This window comes from Mus musculus, chromosome 10, assembly GCF_000001635.26.
Source record: "Mus musculus strain C57BL/6J chromosome 10, GRCm38.p6 C57BL/6J".
In the NCBI taxonomy this organism is placed as follows: Eukaryota; Metazoa; Chordata; class Mammalia; order Rodentia; family Muridae; genus Mus; species Mus musculus.
The window spans coordinates 91,026,528-91,049,833 of NC_000076.6; the positions used below are offsets into that span (position 1 = coordinate 91,026,528).

A 23,306-nucleotide genomic window follows, 5' to 3' on the forward strand; every position below is an offset into this window, starting at 1 on the left:
GATTGCTTTTATCATGTTTAGGTATGGGCCTTGAATTCCTGATCTTTCCAACACTTTTATCATGAATGGGTGTTGGATCTTGTCAAATGCTTTTTCTGCATCTAACGAGATGATCATGTGGTTTTTGTCTTTGAGTTTGTTTATATAATGGATTACATTGATGGATTTTCGTATATTAAACCATCCCTGCATCCCTGGAATAAACCCTACTTGGTCAGGATGGATGATTGCTTTAATGTGTTCTTGGATTCGGTTAGCGAGAATTTTATTGAGGATTTTTGCATCGATATTCATAAGAGAAATTGGTCTGAAGTTCTCTATCTTTGTTGGGTCTTTCTGTGGTTTAGGTATCAGAGTAATAGTGGCTTCATAAAATGAGTTGGGTAGAGTACCTTCTACTTCTATTTTGTGAAATAGTTTGTGCAGAACTGGAATTAGATCTTCTTTGAAGGTCTGATAGAACTCTGCACTAAACCCATCTGGTCCTGGGCTTTTTTTGGTTGGGAGACTATTAATAACTGCTTCTATTTCTTTAGGTGATATGGGACTGCTTAGATGATCAACTTGATCCTGATTCAACTTTGGTACCTGGTATCTGTCCAGAAATTTGTCCATTTCGTCCAGGTTTTCCAGTTTTGTTGAGTATAGCCTTTTGTAGAAGGATCTGATGGTGTTTTGGATCTCTTCAGGATCTGTTGTCATGTCTCCCTTTTCATTTCTGATTTTGTTAATTAGGATTTTGTCCCTGTGCCCTTTAGTGAGTCTAGCTAAGGGTTTATCTATCTTGTTGATTTTCTCAAAGAACCAACTCCTCGTTTGGTTAATTCTTTGAATAGTTCTTCTTGTTTCCACTTGGTTGATTTCACCCCTGAGTTTGATTATTTCCTGCCCTAAATCTAATTTTAAAAGATGTTCTTCCTACCTCAAATGTAAACTATAAGTCCTGAAATCCTACAGTTACTGATGGCTGGCATAAATGCTGATAGCCATCAATAAGATGTAGAACACTGTATGTATCGTTTTAAAATATAGCTCATCTTGAAAGCTCTCTTCTGCGGAGGGAAACTCATCACAGATATTCTCTCAAGCTGGCCTAGGGAAGCAAAACCTTTGTGCATGCATGAACAGGCCAGTCAAGCTAACACGCAGAGCAGCTCTCCCTGATGCTACTGATTCAAGAAAGAAAATGCATAGTCATGAGCAGAGATGCTCAAAATAACATATTGCAAAGCCCTGCAAAAATGAAATAAGCCCAGTCAATTCTAGTTCTCTCCAGGGCTACCATATTACTCCATTAGAATTAATCATTTTCTCATATTTGAACCAAAACGGCAATTTTCTAGTAATACGGCCTTCACTTCGATTCTTCAAAGATTTTCAAATACCGAATATGTTCTTTCAGAGGCTTTGTCAAATGGTAAGAGTATATATATGCTTCATACACACACACGGTAAGTTGATACAGTCTAGTTATTTAAGACGGTGGCCTAGAAGGGAACAAGGCTTCCAGTGGAAGCTATGAGGAAGCTCAGTGAGTGCACAGCACAGGGACACACCCAGATGCGAGCAACAGAGCAGAGACGGCCAGAAACAAAGCAACAAAGCGCAGGAAGGCATATGTAAATGTTTCCTGGGGCAGGTTGTTCTTAAAAACTAGTGGCTAAGAGTGACAGGGTAAAAGAACTGGCAAATGTGAAACAGAAAATTGCCCCAGCTGGGGAACAACAACAGAGAAAAGGGTTGATGACAGGAGAGGCTAACAATGTAAGGCCAGGAAGAAGCAGAAAAAGGAGCAAACATGGGTGAAGCCTTGGGGCCTACACATGGGTGAGGGAATCCCAAGGTCACTAATTCAGCATGCTACATAGGGTTCTAAAACAAGGTGTTTTATACAATATGGTTTGTTTGTTTGTTTTTCCTTTTCCACTAGGACACACCTTCTGAATGCTTTTTAAATGATCCTTCCCTGGGGTTGGGGATTTACCCCAGAGCCTGGGCCTAGCACAGGGTTCAACTCCCAGCGCCAGGAGGAAGGAGGGGAGAAGCTTTTTTCTTAAACATCACAGCTATCTGGAAAATGTAAATGAAGCCACCACCTCACACCTACTACAATGGCTATACACTTTCAATGAAAAATAAATAAAAATTTAAATAGAAAAATCGCGGTCAATGCTACCGAGGATGTGGAGACGTTGACAGCCTTATACCCTGCTAGCAGGAATGTAAAATGGTGCAGCCACTGTGGGAAAGTTGCCGCTCCTCAAAACCATACCACAAGATTATCATTATGCTCTGGCAATTCCAGCATGAGGAGTATATAACATGGCTATTAAAAGTTGGGCCTCCAGCAGATACATGTTCACTACCATTCACTGCAGCATCGTTGACAATAGCCAAGAAGTGGGGAAAGTCAGGGGCCTGTACAGAGGAATGTGATTTAAAAATGTGGCGACTATTCATATACACATATGGGGGGGAAGGAGAGAGGGAGGGAGAGGAGAGACAGAGACAGAGAAACAGAGAGTGAGAGACTGTCTAGTTCTGATACATTCTCTGACTCAAATAAGCCTTTAAAACACTGGGCTCAATGAAATGAGTCAAGCATAAATAAACCAGTATTATATAATACCACTTGTACAATTTCCAGAACAGGCAAATTCATGCATCATGTTATTAGTCACCAGGGAGTGGGGATAGAGAACTGAGAATTATTACTGGTAACAGAGTTTCTGTTTGAGTGATGAAAACTTTTAAAACATACAGTGGTGGCTGTGTTGTGGTGGCATATGCCTTTAATCCTGGCACTCAGGAGGCACAGACAGGTGGATCTCTAGTTTGAGGCCAGCCTGATCTACAGAATGAGCTCCAGGACAGACAGGGCTACACAGAGTCCTTATCAATTAAAGAAAGGCAAGACAAGGCAAAGATGGATGGAAGGATGGATGGATGGATGGATGGATGGATAGATGGATGGAAGGAAGGAGGGAGGGAAGATGCATGCAGTGGTAATGGCTGCACAACTTTATGAATATGATTACAATGCCAATTGTGTACATTTAAGAATTGTTTGGGCCCGGCAGTAGTAGCGCATGCCTTTAGTCCCAGCACTTGGGAGGCAGAGGCAGGCAAATTTCTGAGTTCAAAGCCAGCCTGGTCTACAGAGTGAGCTCCAGGACAGCCAGGGCTACACAGAGAAACCCTGTCTCAAAAAAGAAAGAAAGAAAGAAAGAAAAAGAAAGAAAGAGAGAGAGAGAGAGAGAGAGAGAGAGAGAGAGAGAGAGAAGAAAGAAAGAAAGAAAGAAAGAAAGAAAGAAAGAAAGAAAGAAAGAAAGAAAGAAAGAAAGAAAGAAAAAGAATTATCTAGGAACATCTTTAATTCCAGTTTCTAAGGAGGCTTCTGAAGTAAGAGACTGCAAGTTTGAGGCAAGCCTAGGCTATACTAGTGAGTTCAAGCAATTTAGCAAGATGCTATTTCAAAGTAAAAATGAAAAAGAGCTGAGGTCGTCGTAGTTCAATGATAAAGCACGTACCTATATTTGCAAGACCCTAAATCCACACCTTAGTCATCAGAAAAAGCAAGAAACAGTTTAAAATGGCAAATTTTACAGTATATATTTTTATCCTAACAAAAATCGAATTTTGAGTCTTCAAATTTTACAAATTAATTGTATGTATTCTATCTTTACAGACTTTAACACACTTAAGACAAACGGACATATTTTTCATCTTAGTTTCCTGCTAGAGGGACATAAGTCTACAAGTAACCAAAGACCAGATTCACAATTACTAGATCAGTAAGCACACACCCAGTCCCTCAATGAGCTTATATATAAATATATGATGGTACCATTGACTTCTAATACCTCTGTGCCATGCTTTTTAAAATGAGTATTAGCACAGAATGTCCATGAACCACAGGATTTGGCTCTCACAGTCCAACTTTGGACAAACCATTGTGTCTACTGAGAGCCCATCTCACCCATTAGACCTCTCACCATAGCAATCCACATCTCTTGGGGGTTTACATTTTAAATTACACATGTTGATGTGTACTCAGACCATGATGTCAGCATGAGACCTACCATTTTCTTTTTTGTCTGTTTTTATTTACTTTAGGAAAAATCTCACAGTTTCATTCAGTTCTTAAAGAGCCATCAAATTGTAAAAGAATTAAAGACACTCTGAGAGGCTCAAGAGACGGCTCAGCAGTTCAGAGCATGCACGCCCTTCAGAAGGGCAGAAGTTCATTTCCCAACACCCCGATCAGGAGGATCCCGGTCACTGTCACGCCAGCTGCAGGGCAGCCAATGCCTCTGGCTTTAGCAGGTTCCTCTGCTCACTCGAATGCACACCTCCACACACAGACACAATACATGCACATAATTCAAACCAATTTTTAAAGGTATTTTGAAAATCACCAAAATCAACCTATTTTAAAAACTTTTTTAAGTGATGAAGAAAGTATTCTCTTTTAAATAAACTTCAGGGGACGTGGGGCAGAAACATGGCCCGGCAGTGAGAAGCAACGGCTGCTCTTCTAGAGGACCTGGGTTCAATTCCAAGCACCCTCGTGACACCTCACAAGCATCTGTATGTAGAGTTCCAGGGGATCCAACGCCTTCTTCTGGCTTCCACGGCATTACATACATGGTAAAAAGACATACATGCAGCCAAAGCACCCATGCACATGAAATAAAACGTTGAAAATAATAAATTGGAGGAACACTGGACTGCTACAGTCTGCTCCTGTGGTGTCGGCTTTCCTATGCTGTTTCCTACTGCGTGTCCTGGGAGAGTAGAAACTATTTCTGACTTGCATGACTATGACCTTTTCTTACGAGGCCGCCCATATCCCCAGAGAGCAGGGCTTCTAAGAATTGTGAGCAGTTAGGAAGCCTGCGCCAAATAACAGAGCTAAGCTGGACGGGAGGGGGGGGGACAGGACAACACACACATAACAGAGGTTGAAACTTTGTGTCCGAGTGGAGTGGGTTGAGATGGCAGGACTTGGCAGGACTTACGAGGACTTTGTTTTTTGCTGCCACTATTATTTTGTCACCATCTGCAGACCAGGAACAACACTTCACGATCACCTCCACATCCTCTGGAGGGTCTTCTGAACTCAGGAAGAAGCGCTTCACATTAATGCTTTTCCTCTCGTTTGCTGATCTCACATCCCAAAGCTGTTTAAAAACAAAAAACAAAATTGCTTTACTCCCAACACACTCCTCTAGAATTCCAACTAGATTAAATGTCATACAAACATGCTCTGCCCAATGGATGGTCTTACACAAGCCTATTTTTTTATTAGTTTTTTAAATTAAGAAATCCAGCTTCCTGCAAGAACTAGACCTAGCCCCCTCCCCACCCGCCGCCGCCACATTTGCTGCAAATGTACAGCTTGGTCTTCATGTGGGTCCCCTAACCAGCAGATCAGGGCCTCAGTCTCTGTTCCCTGCCATTGGATCCCCTTCCCCTACCTGAACTGCCTAGGGTTGGGCCTCAGTGGGAGAGGATGTGCCTGGTCCTGCTGGAACTAGGTTCCCCCCCCCCCCCGCCCATGTCCCAGGTTAGGGTGGTACCCAAGAGGGGCTCCCCTTCTCTGAGGAGAATGGGAAGAAGCAATGGAGGGAGAAACTTGTAAAGTGGGAGGGGGGAGCTATGATCTGGATGTAAAGTCAATAAGAGAAAAAGAAAGGAAGGAGAAAGGAAGAAAGGGAGGGAGGGAGGAAAGAAAGAAAAAGAGAGCAAGAAATCCAGCTTCCATTTTGCAGAAACAAACAAACAAAACCCCAAAGTCACTAAAATTAGATAAAAAGTTAATTGAGCTGCATACAGTTTGACACATCTATAATGCTAGTGCTTTGCAGTTGAGGCAGGAGGATCGTGTGTTTGAAGCCAGTTTGGGCTACATGAGAGCTCATCTCAAAAGGAAAAAAGTTAACTGGGCCTTGCACAGGGTGGAAAGTGGCTAAAGATTGGTGTTGACAGTGAGAAGGAGTGTAAAAGGGACTCACAGCTGTCTGCTGCTGCCCTCTACTGGGACAAGCAGGAGATGCAAGTCACATCTACCACAAGCGCAGAAGCAAACTGTACTGGGCCCCGGTGCCTGCTGGGCATCCAGTGAGAATGAGACCCCTAAAGGAGGAACTATACTGAAAGCTATAGTGAGAGGAAGCATGGCTTCCGCTGTGCTGGGTAGGGCTATGGAGTGCCACAGAACTAACCAGCTCTGAGAAATGGACTATGAAACACTCTAAGCCCTATTCTGGAACAGCCACACAAGCAACGGCCCCTGAAAGGATGCACCTTCACTCTCAGACCTGAGCGTGAGCGGTGTGCTCTGGCTTCAAAAGGGTTACCATGTCCTGGACCAAATCCCCTCCCCCAAAAAAGGCTGCCAAACCCTAACACTTTCCCCTTGGGACAACTGTGTCTACTCTGTGTAAAATAAAACAAAAGAGACGACAGGCACTAGCATGGTTAGCCTTCTTTATCTAGTACAGAAAGAAGGCAGGCAGGCAGGATGGGTCAGGGGTAGGGAAAGCACCTCCCACCAAGCCTGGTGGCCTGCGTTCAGTCTCTAGGACCCACATGAGGGATGGCTAGAGCTGACTGGCCAACTTGTCCTCTGACCTCCAAGCATGTCAACACACACACACGTTAAATAAAGTAATTTCTAAGTTTTAAAAAGAAACAAACCAAATGGCAGAGCTTTGGTCCTAACATTCAGAATCTATGAGAAATCATACAGTTAGTAGGACAAACTTAGGTTTGGGAACTAAAAGCAGGCTGACACAATTTAATTTCACTACACCTACCAACACTGTGTGAGCTTCTGCAGCCAGCTCAGCCCCTAGAAGACAATGATAAAGTTTCACACATCAGGAGATGACACAGCCACACCACTGTATTCTGAGGAGGCCACTGCACCGTTCCCAGGGTGCCTGTGCACCCTAAGCTCTTGTGTGCTTTAACTAACAATCTTTAAAGAAAACGCTTTAAGACCATTTCTCTTTGAGGCCCAGAAAACCACATGGTTATCTACATGATACCCTACAACAAGCTTAGAGAATCCCAGAGCCTTTGGGGCATCGATAATTTTACAGCTCCTATTCTCTCAGACAGTAAAGGCTTTACAAGGCTCTGACCTTGACAAGCTGCTATCTAACATCATTTTGCTGGACCTCTGCCTGTGCAAAGAGCCAGTGACACTGGCTTAATAGCTCTGTGGGAAAGCCGTCATCAACACAGGCAGGTCTCCCTGAGTGGAGTGATGCCTGTCCCCCACTGCTAGTGACACTCACACACGAATACAGAAATCAAACACCTGTCGCTGACCAACATGACATAAACATTTCTGAGCTCAGGACTAACTGGCCACACCACTGGCTAGTAAATAGAATCGGTGTGTCCATCAGCTGAAGACCGGTAATAAAGTATACACATATTCACAATGAAATGACAATGAATGCAGAGACCCATGACTGACAACACGCTGGCAACAGTGATGTCCTAAACAAGTCACTCCTACCATTCGTCTAAGGCCTCTAAGGCCCAGGCAACACAGCAGCTGAAGGTGTGGAAAGAATGCACAGGCCAGGAGACAGGAAGAAAGATAGCAGAGCGCCATCTGCTGGGCAAGCTAGGGCAGCGATCAATCACAAACTCCCACCTGCTGTACTGAAACCTGAAAGGACCTGCAGGCTAACAAAAGGAACAGCTGAGCAGGTAAGACCTCGAGCCCGCTGGCTGGAGCTCAGTCTCTGGAACGCACCATGGTAGAAGCAGAGAACCAACTCCTGCAAGCTGTCCTCTGGCCTCCACACTCGTGCTGTGAGATGTACACACTCGTACGCAAAAATAGGCAGACAGACAGAAAGATAGGTAGTGTAACTTAAAAAAGGGAACCTGGCATCAGCCTGCCATAGATGGTTAAGAAACTCAAGGGGTGCACCCCTCACTGCTGAACTGTTTGATACTGACGGAGTCAGAAGGAGGAAACATTGCCTTGGGTTTGTAACAACTGGCAATCCACAGGCACAGTCAGTCAGTCATGCACAGAAATCTACATATACACATAACTTTAAAAATAATATAAAAATCTTTAAATTAAAAAGAAATCAGTCTGGAACATAATTTTGTCACTGTTTATCCACTTGCCATCTCCCTAACTTTATTCTGAATAACCAGACTGTGGGGCATACTTTTTTCTTCTAGCGTTTAAACCCCAAAGGCCTAGTATAGTATCTAGCATCCAGTGAATACTAAATACACAGTTTTTAAAAACTTATAGCTGAAAAGACAGATTATATACCAGTTTCACGCACAGATGAATAGAAAGTTACTAAAGGAAATACAGCTTAGCTTTCTTTATAAGTAAAAAAAACCCACACTCACCTGAATGCCCTCCCAAACCCCATGTAAAACAACAGTAAAGGGATTTTTTTTTCTCTCTAGCTACAACCCACAAGATAAAGGAAATTGTGACGGGGTAACAGGAAAGGCCAGGAAGAAGAAAGGTAGGTGGGCTCCTAAAACCTGAATCCTGAGCCTGCAGTGGGGAACCAGCTGAACGAACTCAAATCTAAGTGGCTCAGAAAGTGCAGGCTGGTTCCTTCTAGAGAGAGGGGCTAACTCAGGAGGGCTCTTTAGAGATCCACTGAGATCGTCCTGCCACTCTACGGTCCAGGTAGGCTGTAACCCTAAGAGTGGGCTGGGTTGTTTTATACTTAACCCAGTTAAGGGCAGGGTCAGTATACTGGAAATAAGGACATTAAGATAAAGCATACATTCCCTTTGCCACCTCTGCCTAGATACCACGGTATGTTCCAATGACTCTTCTCACTACAACCAGAAAGCGAGGCATTTCTCTCAGAACACTCACCCTGATCAAGACGAAAGATTACCAATGAGAGCTCATCATCAAACCGTGAAAGCTGAGCCTGCAGACGGCTCAGGGACAGACCTGACTCCTGAGCACTGCCCTCCTGCCTCCACACACACACCACGGCACCTCCACTCTCATACTCGTGCACAAAAAAAATTTTTTTTTAAATATAAAACCCTAAGAACCCTAGAAGGAAACACAATTCCCAGACACCTTCCTGAAGTCACTGCTACACAGGAGCAGGTACTGAAGACAGCTCTGGAAAAGGCATACGTAAACCAAAAAAAAAAAAAAAACGATTCATACTGGCAAGAAGAAAAAATACAGTCATGAAATTGCGGTGTAATGTTTTTTAGGAAATATAATTCTAAGAACAAGTACTGAAAAATCTGTGAATAAGTTTTAAAATACTGTTGTATTTAAAATATTAGGAAACGAAGTGAAAGAATCTTCCAGAAAGGAGAAAGGAGAAAAGGCAAGGAAAAAAAATAAAAATCCAAAAACAAATATTCCAGAAAAAAAAAAGTAGAGGAGAAATCAAACAATTGGAGAAGACTCCAAAAGTGACAGATAAAACACCAACCATGTCCCCTTTCACAGCATTGTAGATAGAGCTCCCTAGACTCTTCAACAAGACTACAGTAAAAATAAGACTGGATTCTTCAGGGAAGACAGAAGCAGGCTAACCTGCCTCCTGATGCTACCGATCTAAAAATACATGATGAATACATGTTTAAGAGGAAGATATGCTTAAAGTGAAGAATTTAAACTCTGGGTTATAAAGCATTCAAAAATAACAGTATGACAAAGGTTCTTAGCAGCTGAAAGGAAAGCCTTCCTTCTACAAACATAAAAACGCTGCTCCGGCTTAGATCTAGGAACTCCGCCAAAGGCTTATGAGCTGACAGGGTGGATCCCAGGCTGCGGCACAGGCACACGAGGTTTTAGGGCAGTGGTTCTCACCCTTCCTAATGCTGTGACCCTTTAATACAGTTCCTTATGGATCCCAACCGTAACATCATTTCATTACCACTTCACAACTAATTGTGCCACTCTTGTGAATCACAATGTAAATGTTTTTGGAGACAGGTTTGCCAACAGAGCCATGACCCACAAGTTGGGAACCACTGTTTTAGAGCCTTAAGGATGAGGGCCTAGAGAAGCCAAGTTAGGCCCTTAACATGTACCCTTGAAGGGAACAGTGGAGCCCCAGGCCTTCCTATTTCCTGCTTTGCTTCCAAGACCCTAATAGGTAAGCAGTTTCTTTCACCACACGCTCCCTGCCACAAGGCACTTGCCTTGGCACAGACAGAGACAGGGTCAGATTAAAACCTCCGAGACTGTAAACAAATATGTCTTCCCTCTTTACAGGTTGTTTATCTCAGGCTTGTATCCCAGCTTTGGAACACTAACACCAACAGAAACTCCCATTCACCACAGACCATAAGGGCTTCTCTAAAGTTAGAGCCCTCTCGTGATGTTCAAAGCTCACCCTTAAAGTCCCGTCAGCTGAGCAGCTAGCCAAGAGCTCATCGTCTGGTGAGAACCTGCAGTGGTTGACTGAGTTCGTGTGACCAAACATGGTATTTCGACATTCTTTTTGATTCAAATCCCAGAGCTATTTGGAAAGGGAAAAAGGATAAGTTAAAACCATAAAAAGGCAGTGCTTGAGACTGGTGTGTCGGGCACCTGCAGTTCCAACTACTCGGAGGCTAAAACCGAAGGACCACTGAAGCTCAAGGGTTCTAGACCAGTCCTGGCATCTGGCCCCTTTGAAACTGCAATCAAGGTGGAAAGAGGAAGTGCAGACTGGGAATGGTGGGCCCAGGGAAAGGGAGAGGGAGAGTTGGGTTGGATATGATCAGGATACACTATATATGTAAATCAAACTGCCGACGGGTCTATTTTAAGGTCTATACTAAAGGGGGCTCGTGAGCATCTGAGCTCTCCCAGAGACCCAAGTTGATGAACTTCCTAGCACCCACATCAGGTAGCTCACAACTGCCTGTAACCTGAGCTCCAGAGAACTCAATGCCTTCTGCTGTGGCTTCCATGGCAACCCACACACAATGGCATACATACATGCACATACATAAGCAATATATAAATAAATTAATTTTTAAAAAGAAAATTAATCTAAGTTAAATGGAAAAAGTAAAACTCACACTAAGTTCTTCCTTTTCATTTGAACTGCTGGTTACAGAACGATAATTAATTCAGAGTAACATGAAGTTGTCAAATACAAAGATAAGCTTGTGATTAATAACTGGGCACCTTTAGATCAACATCTCAGTCCACCAAGGAACTTGAAGGCCTCACTACACTTTTATTCTGGACACTAAACTAACTGAACGACTGTTGCTTATTTTTAACTGAGTGGTTTAGAATTGCAGTATTTAATTAGCTACAAAAATCAGTAAGTAATGTATAAATTGCCTCCATATTTTTTAAGTACTAGGTTACAAAAATGGTCCAAGCAAGCTTTTTTTTTTTTTTTTTTTTTTTTTTTCATTTTTCTGAGACATCCCAAACCTTGAGATAACTAATTGGGTAAAAGCTATTAATGGCCTAAAAAAAACCCAAAACCTTCCCTGATACCAGAATACAGGAACTACCGCTCAGGTCAAACAGCAGTCCAGTGAGCCACCCAACAAGTCAGAGTGACAGTCCTCGAGCAAGTAACTCTACCTGTCTAGTAACCCAACACCAGGGAAAGGAAAAAGGAGAAAAAGAGACTTTTTAACAGAATAAAAGAGACAACCACCAAGAGCCAAGTTTGTCTGGATTCTGAATCTAATAAAGCTATGGGTCTGAGACCACATATGGGGAAATTAACACAAGCCAGCTATGTAGCAGAACCACAGCCCACTACTCTTAGGTGTGAACACAGCATGGTACTGTCATCTGAGGGTGAAGCTGAAATGTTTCAGGTGAAATGACAAACACACACACGGTTTGCTCTAAACAAAAGGTCTAGTTTTGGATGTAAAGCTTTTATAAAATAGGGCTGGAAAGATCTCACTTTGATTTTTCGCAGTGCTGAGGTTTGAAGCTGGAGCATTTGCGTGCCAGGGCAGCACTCTCTAGTGAAGCTTCGCCCACCGTATCCTTGTGGAAAGTTGTAAAACCGCATCTGTTTGAGCCACAGTTTTACTCTGTAGCCCTTGCTATATAGCTCAAGCTCCTCCTGCCTCGGCCTCCGGAGAGCTGGGATTGCAGGAGTGCAGCCTGCGGTTCTCTAAAATGTTTCACATGCACCTCCTAAAAATCTGAGATGCCGCTGTAAAAATGGTGTCACATTGTGGACCAACGATCTGAAACAAAATTAATTAAAAAAAAAAAAATCCAAAAGAAGATAACTTCTAGAACACCAGAGAATTTAATCTACCTACAGTTATCTACTTAAAGAGACTAAAAGATGCAATCTCCTATAATTCCTAATCACAATATCATCAGATATTCATGAGGCGGACACGTGGGTTTTGCTTATATTCCTACCACACCTTTTCCTCCTTCCTTCTGCGTCTCACAGCAGCTCCTTCTTCTGAACTGTTACAATTCTCACACATCAGGCCTCCTCCTTCTCTCCCTTTTACAGGGCCACGCCTGTGACCTGTGCACAAGCCTGTTGGCACTGCACTTACGGAACAATGAGTCTGAACTAAACGGGGTAATGAGGGACTTCTCTAAACTCTGACCTGTAGGCTCTGGGACAGGACGAGTTGCTCTTCCTCTGTGATTAGGGACTTTGGGACTAACCTGGAGCTGAGGTATTTCCTGTCACATAAAGACAGCGTGACTGGATCATCAAAGTCGGCAGAGACCAGTGGCAGGGAGGGAGGGAGAGAAGGAGAGAGGGCGGGCGGCCTGAGAATACAGCTGACGGATCAGGAATGCCACCAGCGGGATCCACGCTCCCTGTGCAGTTTGCAGTAATGTAAGCTGTAATGCCTCTTTTTTCCCCGACTTTCTGCTTATGGATATGGAATTTAAAACGGGGACATCTCAAACACTGCGACAGTAAACCGGGAAGGAGCTGGAGATGCAGCTCAGGGACAGAGCATTTACTTAGCACATGGGTTAATCCCTAACAGTGAGGTTAAAATAAATAAGCAAAATAGACACCCAGGTGCACCTGACTTTAACCCCAGCACTTGGGAGGAAGAGGTAGGTGGATCTCTGTGTTTGAAGCTGGCCTGGTCTACAGAGTGAGTTCCGGGACAGCCAGAGCTATATAATGAGACCTTGTTCCCCCCACCAAAACAAAACAAAACAAAACAAAACCTAATACAATACACAGAAGAAAATCAACGAAGATATTCTGCTATATCACGAATTCATCTTCGTAGTCTCCAATACCCACTCACCTTGAGGAAGAAATCATTTGACCCAGTGGCCAAGAGAAGGTGGTTACTCTTGTTGGTGAAATGGCAGCAATTGACTTGCTCCGAGTGCTCGTCGTAGGTGTGCACAAGCTTCCCAGTCGCAGAATCCCAAATCTGACGAGAGCAAGAAAATAAAATACATAAACGGCTGTCCACTACGTCCACAGGGAGAATAGGAAGAGCAAATGTACCTCACTGGGCAGACGCTATCTATCTCCTGTGAGATGACAGACCTTCCCTCTGAGCATGACACTAACGTGAACCCACTTCCTAGTCTCTAAATACAGCACAAGTCTGCCTAGCTTCAGAAAGTTAAGCAGAGTCAGGTATTATAGTGCGCACACACCTTTAATCCCAGCACTCTGGAAGCAGAGGCAGACAGATCTCTGTGAGTTCCAGGCCAACCTGATCTACACAGTGAGTCCCAGAGCAGCCAGGGCTACACACTAGGACCCCCTTCTCAAAAGAACAAACAACAAAAGTTAACCACAAGATTTCCCATGTTTATATAAATGATAGCAGCAGAGAAGTGGTGTCCAGAGACTAGACCAGACCTCTGCACGATGTCTCGGTAGCAGAGACTAGATCAGACCTCTGCATGGTGTCAGTAGCAGAGGCTAGACCAGACCTCTGCATGCTGTCAGTAACCCACACTTGAAGCTCCCAAGGATTATGTCCCTGTTTTTCTCTTATGCCACTTCTGCCTTTGTCGGAGCACTTATGAGAAGTGAGAGAATCCCCAAGAGATTCCAAGAGTTTGCCACTGTAAGCTCTTTAGTGAGCATTTTCAGTCCTGAGACTTGGTGTAACGCTCTTTCACTCTGTATCATTCTGACTTTAGAACCTGGAACTGCCCAGCAAGGCCAATCTCAAAGCCAACTCCAAGTGGAAACTACAGAGTAAGTAAGTGCTGCCTGGAACACCACTGAGCCGATGGGAAGAGTGGGGTGGGGAGACGGGATCAGGGGGAAAGGAATGGAATTATAACAAAAACATAATCTGGAGAGTGGGAGGCAGATGTTGAACTAAACTGTGTACATTATGAAAATTTTATAATGGAAATGACTATGTAATTAATATACACTAATGATTTTTTAAATAGATAAATAATAAGGGTTTACCAGCATCTCAATCTTAGTCTAGACATCCCACAGACCTCTTCAGGGCTAAAATCTCCTGAAAGAAACCCAAGCCAACCTTGCTTGCCCACTCCATTTACCCAGATTCCCTGCTCTACACCTCTGATGAGAAAGCTTACAGTGAAGTGAGTCATGTTAGCACACGACTAATCCCAGCACTTGGGATGCCTGGGTTACTCAGAGCCTGTCTCGCCCGTTGAAAATGAAACACACACACATACAAAATCTATCTATCTATCTATCTAAATTCCTTATTAGTATACATGCTCCAAATAAAAACTAAAGTTTAGAGGGAAGACCCAAGAAATATTAACTAACAAGATAAAATTATCCTCTTTTCTTTTCCTTGCTTACTTTTTTATACCAGTAACCTGTTAGAGTGTTCATGTCTAGTTTGTACTGATTATATAAATCAGTCTATAAAACTAAAATAGAATCAGGCTATATTTGATAAATTATATGCTTTACAATTAGAATTATATCATTTTTAAAATATTACTTATAATCAAAGATATCAACTAACATAAATATTATGGACCTATAAATCCAGGTTCATAGGTCTATCTATTGATGTCAGGCCAATTCACTAATTTATCTGATTTTCCCTTATTGTTGGCTAAATAATTCAAGCTAATCAACCTAAGCATTTTTTTTTCTTTTTTGGTATAAAAGAATTATAAAAAAATATGGATTTGGGACTCTGGCCAGAGAACCAGGTAGGCTGATTGCAGATCTTCACCTCCCTGTCTGTCCCCAAGATCCAACCCCCCAGTTTCACATCCAGCTCTGTAGTGGAACACCTGCTGTGGTCTCCCTTCCATCTCTGGCATTACCCACAACAGATAACAAAGATGTTCTCCTCCAACCTTCCATCATTGATCTCTGTTAGGAGCCACAATGGGACAAGCTAATAACTAGCAGGTAATCTTCCTGAGGTGGCCTGCTTCAGACTATTATATAATCTGCGACAGGGTCGCCCTTATTAGGCAAGGCCGTAAGGGAATTAATTTTAGGAAAGATTCCTGCTATTAATATGCTTTTCCTGTTATTATTAAACATATATAACAAGCTGGGTGTGGTGGTGCAAGCCTTTAATCCCAGCACTCGGGAGGCAGAGGCAGGTGGATTTCTGAGTTTGAGGCCAGCCTGGTCTACAAAGTGAGTTCCAGGACATCCAGGGTTATACAGAGAAACCCTGTCTCAAAAAAACAAAAATAAATAAATAAATAAACAAACATACATATATAACAATCACTAAGTAATAGCACACCCCTTTGGAGCAGATCTCTGCAGATCCATGAAGATGCACTGTCTTGTAGTGATGCTACACAGACAAATAGATGATTTCTCAAGTCTTAATGATGATCCTATAAGAATTCCTAAAATTATATCAGTGATCATTACACCTTCTATTGTGGGACTGCTATTAGGTCCTTTTCTGATAGTCAAAGCTTCAATAAGAACGCTGCCAGTCTCCCATGAATCACCAGTTAATTGCTCTTAGATAGTAACCAGACTTTCTCCTATTCAGAGCACATTCCAAGAGGTTGTAAAACTATTAACCAATGATCATAAAAAGGGAACTAACGGTTTATTATAGGTGCTAGGACAGAAGATAAAATATTGACTGAGTTTATCTACGTAAAACTTCACTAGTAACTTAGTTATGGCTTTAACCCTTCAGTGAGCCAGTGAAGCTCAGACAGGTGATGGATGTTTAGCCAGATAATCACTCCTAATGGATATGCATGTAGACATTCTCTGTTGTAAACTTCTATTTCAATTTATGATTGGATTTTGTGTGTGAACCTGTGATGAACTTTTTTAACATGTGATCATGTATTCTGAAAGATGTATAAGTATTGAGGACAAAGAGATGAGAAGAAGATAGAGAAGAATTTTTCCCTTACTAGAATTTTTTGCCTTTCCCTGCTTAGAGAAGAATTTTTTGCCTTTCCCCACTTACGACCTCTCCCCATTTCCCTTAGATAGCTTTCATAGGAAACTTTTGACAACTTAGCAATAAACTCTATAATCACTTTTCAAAGTGTCCCTTTTTTCTTCCTGCAACTTCCTAAAGTTAGGCCTAAATCAGGCCTAAAGTTAGGGCCGTGAAGTTCTTGCTGAGACAGTACAGAGGCTATTTACTTAACCACGCTGTTTTTAGGAAGAGGTGCTAAGTGCCAGACACTGCAGTTTCTGGCCTCAGAGGATCACAGAAGGCAGGTCAGCTACAGTAGCAAGGTAACTTAGACTTAGATAAGTAATCTTTTTATTATTATACAGCAACTCTAAATATCTCGTAAGACAACTCTGTCAACACTCTTCCCCCTCCGATGCCTCAAGAAAAACCAACAAGAAAGAAGACCCCTGTGGGGGCTGGCCCCGGACAGATCTCAGTATCAGCGGTCCCAATTTCCCCAATAAAAAGACACAAGCTAAAAGAATGCATGTAAAAACAGGATTCATCTTCTGCTGCATCCAAGAAACACACTTCAACATCAAGGATAAACATTACTTCAGGGTAAAGGGATAAAAGGGAAAATGATATTCCAAGTAAATGGCCCTATGAAGCACACTGGGGTAGTCATCTTAATACCTAACAAAAAAGACTTCAAATCAAGACTAATCAGAAGAAATAGGAGAGGACACTATATACTCATCAAGGGAAAAATGCACACAAAAAAACTTCAACTCTTAACATCTATGCCCCAAACACAAGGGTATCTAAGTTCATAAAAAAAATACTACTATGGCTTAAATCACATATTGACCCATCAAATGCAAGAGCTATCAGACATTATAAACCAAATGGATCTAAAAGATATTCACAGAACACTTCACCCAAACACAAAAGAATATACCTTCTCCTCTGCACCTCAGGGAACATTCTCCAAAACTGACCACGTGCTAGAGAGAGAGAGAGAAATGACTCCCTACACTATTAGACCATTATGAATTAAAGCTGAATATTAATAACAATAGAAAGCTTGCACTCATGGAAACTGAATAAAACTCTACTGAATGAAAAATGGGTCCAGACAGAAATTAAGAAAAAAATTAAAGACTTTTTAGATCTAAATGAAAATGAATACACAGCATACCCAAGCTCATGGGACACAATGAAAGCAGTTCTGGGAGGCAAGCTCATGACACTACATGCCTAGATAGAAAAACTGGAGAGATTTCATACTAGCATTTAACAGTCACACCCAAGAGGAGTAGACAAAGAAAAACAGTCAAACTCAGGGCTGCAGTAAATAAATAGAAACAACAACGGTGCAAACAATCAATGAAACAAAGAGTTGGTTCCTCGAGAAAATAAATAAGATCAGCAAACACTAATTCAAATTAACTAAGTGTGGAGAGAGAATATCCAAACTAACAAAATCAGAAATGGACAGACAGACAATAGACACCAAGAAACCCACAGGATTATAAGGACATATTTTAAAAACCTGTACTCCACCACATTGGGAAACCTACAAGAAATGAATAGTTTTGATAGGTGCAGCTTACCAAAATTAAATCAGGAACACATAAGGAATTTAAACAGACCTGTAACCCCTAGTTAAATAGAAGCAGTCATTAAAGTCTGCCAACCAAAAACAGCCCAGGGCCAGATGGTTTTAGCATGGGATTCTACCCAACTTTCACAGAACAATAAATGCAGATGCTCCTCAAACTTATTCACAAAATAGAAACAGAGGGACACTGCCCAATTCATGTCATGAGGCCACAGTTACTCAGACACCCAAACCACAGAATGACCCCACCAAAAAAATTACAGGTCAATTTCTCTTTTGAACACAGATGCAAGAATACTCAATAAAATAATAAAATATTTGCAAACCTAATCTGAGAATACATCAAAAAGAGCATCCACCAAGATCAAAAAGGCATCATCCCAGAGATGCAGGGATGATTCAATATACGAAATCAGTAAGTGTAACCCACCATATAAACAAACTGAAAGAACAACAAAACCCACATGATCATCTCACTAGATGCAGAAAAGACCTTCGACAAAATCCAACACCTCTTCATGACAAAAGTCCTGGAGAGATCAGGAAATCAAGGGACATTCCTAAACGTAATAAAGACAATTTATCGCAATCCATACCCAACATCAACTTAAATGGAGAATGGAGAAAAACTCAAAGCAATCCATCAGGAAAACTCTCCAAATATATCCAAAATTGTACTTAAGTCTTAGCTATAGCAATAAGACAACTGAAGAAGATTAAAGGTATTCAAATAGACAAGAAGTCAAAGTATTATTGTTTGCAGATGATATGATAGTATACATAAGTGGCCCTAAGAATTCTACAGGGAACTACTACAGCTGATAAACACTTTCAATAAAGTAGGATACAAGATTAACTTACAAAAATCAGTAGTCCTCCCATATACAAATGACAAACAAATTGAGAAAGAAATCAGGAAAACAACACCATTCACAATAGCTTCAAGTAATATAGAATATCTTGGAGTAACACTAACCAACAAAGTGAAAAACATGTATGATTAAAAACTTGAAGGAAGAAGTAGAAAAGATATCAGGAGACAAGATCTCCCATGCTCATGGATCGGTAGGATTAACAGTAAAAAATGGCCATCCTGCCAAAAGCAATCTACAGATTCAATGCAATTCCCATCAAAATTTCAACATAATTCTTTATAAACTTTGAAAGGGAAACGTCATATGAAAAAACAAAAAACCTAGGATAGCTAAACAATCCTGAATAATAAAAGAACTACTGGAGGTATCACCCTCCCTGATTTCCAGTTGTAATAAAAACCTATAATAATAAAAACAGCATGGTACGGGCATAAAAAACACACATTGATCAATAGAATTGAATTGAAGATCCAGACACAAATCCACCTACATATGGATACCTGGTCTTAGATAAAGAAGCCAAAATGATACACTAGGGGGAAAAAATAGCATCTTCAACAAATAGTGTTGATTAAACTGGATGCCTAACTGTAAAAGAAATGCAAATAAATCCTTATCTATTGCTCTGCACAGCTCCAAGTGAATCAAAGACCTCAACATAAAACCAGAAGTGAGGATATCCTGAACGCACTGACACGGAAGAAGACTAACAGAACACCAAGGGCTCAGGCACTAAGGTCACCAGTCAATGATAGGCCCCTGTGAAACTGAAAGCCTCTGTAAAGCAAAGGACACTGTCATTCAGACAAAGCAGCAGCTTTACAGTACAGTACAGTACAGTACAGTACAGGAAAAGATTTTTACCAACTTCACACCCAATAGAGGACAAATATTCAAAATACATAAAGAACTCAAGAAACTAGAGATCAAAAAACCAAATAATCCAATTGAAAACATGAGGTACAGATCTAAATAGAGAACTCTCAAAAGAAAAAACTCAATGGCTGAGAAACACTTTAAAAAGTGTTCAGCATTCTAAGTGATCAGGGAAATGTAAATCAAAACTACTTCTAGATTCCATTTGACACCTGTCGGAAAGGCCAAGATCAATAACACAGGTGACAGCTCACACTGGCGAGGATGTGGAGTAAGAAAAATGAACAATAATTCACTGCTGGTAGGAATGCAAACTAGGACAACCATTGTGAAAATCAGTGTGGCACTTTTTCAGAACACTGGGAATCGATCTACCTCTCTCTCTCTCTCTCTTTCTCTCTCTCTCTCTGCTCGCTCGCAGCTTGAGGCTGCACACACTCTGTCTGCATTCTCCTCTGCCCTCTGATTTTCTCCTGTGCGCTTTTCTTTTCTCGAACTCCCACACTTCTACACACCTCTGTGCATTCCTCTTTCACTCACACACACACGCTCTTCACAAACACTTAACACACCACATGCACACACACTCTCTCCTAACATTCTCTCTTCTTTCACTCACACACACACACTCCCTTCACACTTCCCCAGCCTTTAACTTGCCCCAGTCTTTTATTGTTACTCCAAACGCAGGTAGAAAAAGAAAAGACACTGTATAATCATTGCCCAATCAAATTCAAAAGAATAACCACATCCCACAGAGAACCAGGAATTACAGTTGTTCCCCAAAGTCTCAAGCTTTCACTATTCCTAGGCCTGTGGCCAAAATAATAATAATAATTGCAAACTTATCATCATTTAAACTTTAACTTTTGACTTATTATACTTCAGAGCTCAGAGCTCCAAGATCAGCTACTCGCATTTTCCTGTGACGCTCTAATGATAAATGACATGGGCAAAGCTGCCAGGCAGTGGCCAGAAGAGTCAGGTTAACCCTTAACTCAGTAGTTCCGCTAGCTTTCTGCTTCTGCACGTTGCACACAATGACTCTCCTAAGAGTCCCAGTGTTTTGACTTAGTTTTACTAATATATAATTTTATGCATTCTACACTTTCTTATCTATACATATCCAAAAGAGACCAGGAACTACTCTCAGATATTGGGCAAAACTCATTTCATAACTTCAATAGCTTTTTACTTTCTTGGGGTCCCAAAGTTAGCTCTGCTTCATTTTCTTAATTTATTTCTAAACTTTCTTTGCACGTCAAGCATTAATCTGGAACTACCATTGTGCCATTATTGCATTGTTTCCAAGATGAGAGCACACAGCATGCACCTGGGCCATTAGGACTGTGCTGTGCTGTGCCCCTGTGCCTCAATTCTTAATTGATTAGGAATCATTACATCAAGGACCATCTAGCTTCACATAGTTCACCAGAGCAGGAGGAGAAGGGAGTAGGAAAGTCAGATAGCATGGAATAACTATGCACACCAAGGCCAACTGAAAAGCAGCCATGCACAAATAAAGGGCAGTCTCCGTCATGTCCCCCGCAATAATGGACCAAGTTAGTCGAGCAGCAGACAAGGGTCCTTTAACCCCGCCCACTCCTGCCTGTTACAGAAAAGAACAGGTGTGACTTCAACTCAGAAAGAAAATGCTTCCCTACCTTAATTTCTCCTCAATGTATTTTCTCAGTGAGTATTTTGCCTGAATGTATGTGTGCGCCAGGAACATTCGGTGTTGACAGGGGTCAGGCATGTGTGTCAGGTCCCCTGGAATTGGAGTATGGGGGTTGTGAGCAGCCATACGGGTGCTCTGCAAGAGTGGAAAGTGCTCTTAAGCACTGAGCCGCTGCTCCAGCGCCTTACCTTAACCTTCTTATCCGCTGAGCAGGTCGCTATGTAACTGTCGTCTGAGGAGAACGCGCAGCAAAGCACCTCATCTTCGTGAGCTTTGATGTCAAGAAGTTTCTCTCCTGTCTCGGCTTTGAACACCTGCGTAACAACAGCACAGTCTTTCTTACTGTCAACCGCTTAAATACAGGACATCGTTTAATGGAAATACATCTCAGCAAGTTCTTACTTAGTCACTGTTATTTTCAAAACAAAAACGGAATGTAGCAAACTGACTCAAAAATCAGAATTTGTCTGGATCCCTAAGTGTTTATTTATGCAAGCATAAACAGAGAAGTATCCATTGTTAAGGCTTGCAAAGCCTCACTACACAGAAGTGATAAAACACAGCTTCATCTCGTGTTATTATATTGACAAAGTTTTTTTTTAAAGATTTATTTATTTTTATTTATATGAGTACACAGCAGCTGCCTTCAGACACACACCAGAAGAGTGCATCGTTACAGATGGTTGTGAGCCACTGTGTGGTTGCTGGGAAATGAACTCTGAACCTCTGGAAGAACAGTCAGTGCTCTTAACCCCTGAGCCATCTCTCCAGACCCTATATTGACAAATCCTAAACAACCAAATATACTTTCTTTGGGAGCTCAAAAACCCCAAATTAAGGCTGCAGATGTAGTTCAGGGGTTGCGTGCTTACCCAACATGCACAGATCCTGAGTTCACTCCCCAGCACTCCTGGGGGATTAAGGCCAAGATTAACATAATCAAGTTCTACAGAAATGAGTATACAATTTTGATCTTGGAAAGATTCAAATACTCTAAATATAAAAGTATGTGGAAAAAGCACTTCCCGCACTTCCCAAAATCACAGTGAGAACAGAAGTAGCCTTTGGAAGCCGTCTATCCAACTCCCATACAGTCACAAATCTCTCGGCCTCTGACAATTTGTTTAACCAATGGTTTTTCAGCAGCAGCAATGCTTTTCCTATTTGCTGATGGAGTCTGCATGTCTGTTCATTACTGCCATTTTCTCCTTACCCATAAATGGGAAATGGATGGACAGTAACCGCCAAGGCAAAGAGCGCCTCAATGACCCTGGCGAGTTTGGAACTACTGAAAACAGCTACGTCTTTAATAGTCTAAAGGAACGTCTACGAATGTGCAAGAGTTGACATTTCTTCACTTCTAAACTATCATCTTCCTAAATCTTAGTATTTAAACATATCCTAATTTGCACAAATAGGCCACGTGCCTCTTCCAGTGTTTTCCACGAGCTACACCTTACCTGTAAGGTTTTATCAGCCCCACAAGAAGCTATTCTCTGACCATCCTGAGAAAAACACGCGTGGTAAACAGCATCTGTGTGGGGGCGGACGACTAAGCGGGACAGATTCTTGATAGTTTTTTTGTTTCTAAATACAAGGGAAAGATGAAGAGAAATTCAATGATTGAGGATTGAAGCAACATTTTTCTTTCAAGTAATAAGTGTCTTTTAACATGCTTGTATCTCTCCCAAATACAAAACTATTGAACTACTGGCATGCAAATGACAGTACAGAACACCTCAAAAAAGGAATCTAACAAAAGTGACATTTGAGACAAACAGTATCTTATATCAAGCCACCTGGCATGTGATACAAATGTCACTGAGTTAAGAGAAATCTACTTAATCAAACATATGTCACTTTCTATTTTTTCCTTTTAAAAAAACATTGTATTTTTATGTGTTTTGTCTGCACTTACACATGAGCACCATGTCAT

The 23,306-nt window shown here is 41.7% G+C and overlaps 1 protein-coding gene across 3 annotated transcripts in view; it reads right to left on the reverse strand.

Moving 5' to 3' along the window:
• Positions 1–23,306, reverse strand: part of Apaf1 (apoptotic peptidase activating factor 1) — a 93,433-nt gene that overhangs the window by 37,217 nt on the left and 32,910 nt on the right. For all 3 annotated transcript variants that reach the window (NM_001282947.1, NM_009684.2, NM_001042558.1), the window contains exons 13-17: positions 22,831–22,957; positions 21,559–21,684; positions 13,258–13,389; positions 10,383–10,508; positions 5,022–5,183 (exon numbers count right to left, since the gene is read on the reverse strand). In NM_001282947.1, coding sequence (NP_001269876.1) covers positions 5,022–5,183; positions 10,383–10,508; positions 13,258–13,389; positions 21,559–21,684; positions 22,831–22,957 — 673 coding nt within the window. The remainder of the gene's footprint in view (positions 1–5,021; positions 5,184–10,382; positions 10,509–13,257; positions 13,390–21,558; positions 21,685–22,830; positions 22,958–23,306) is intronic.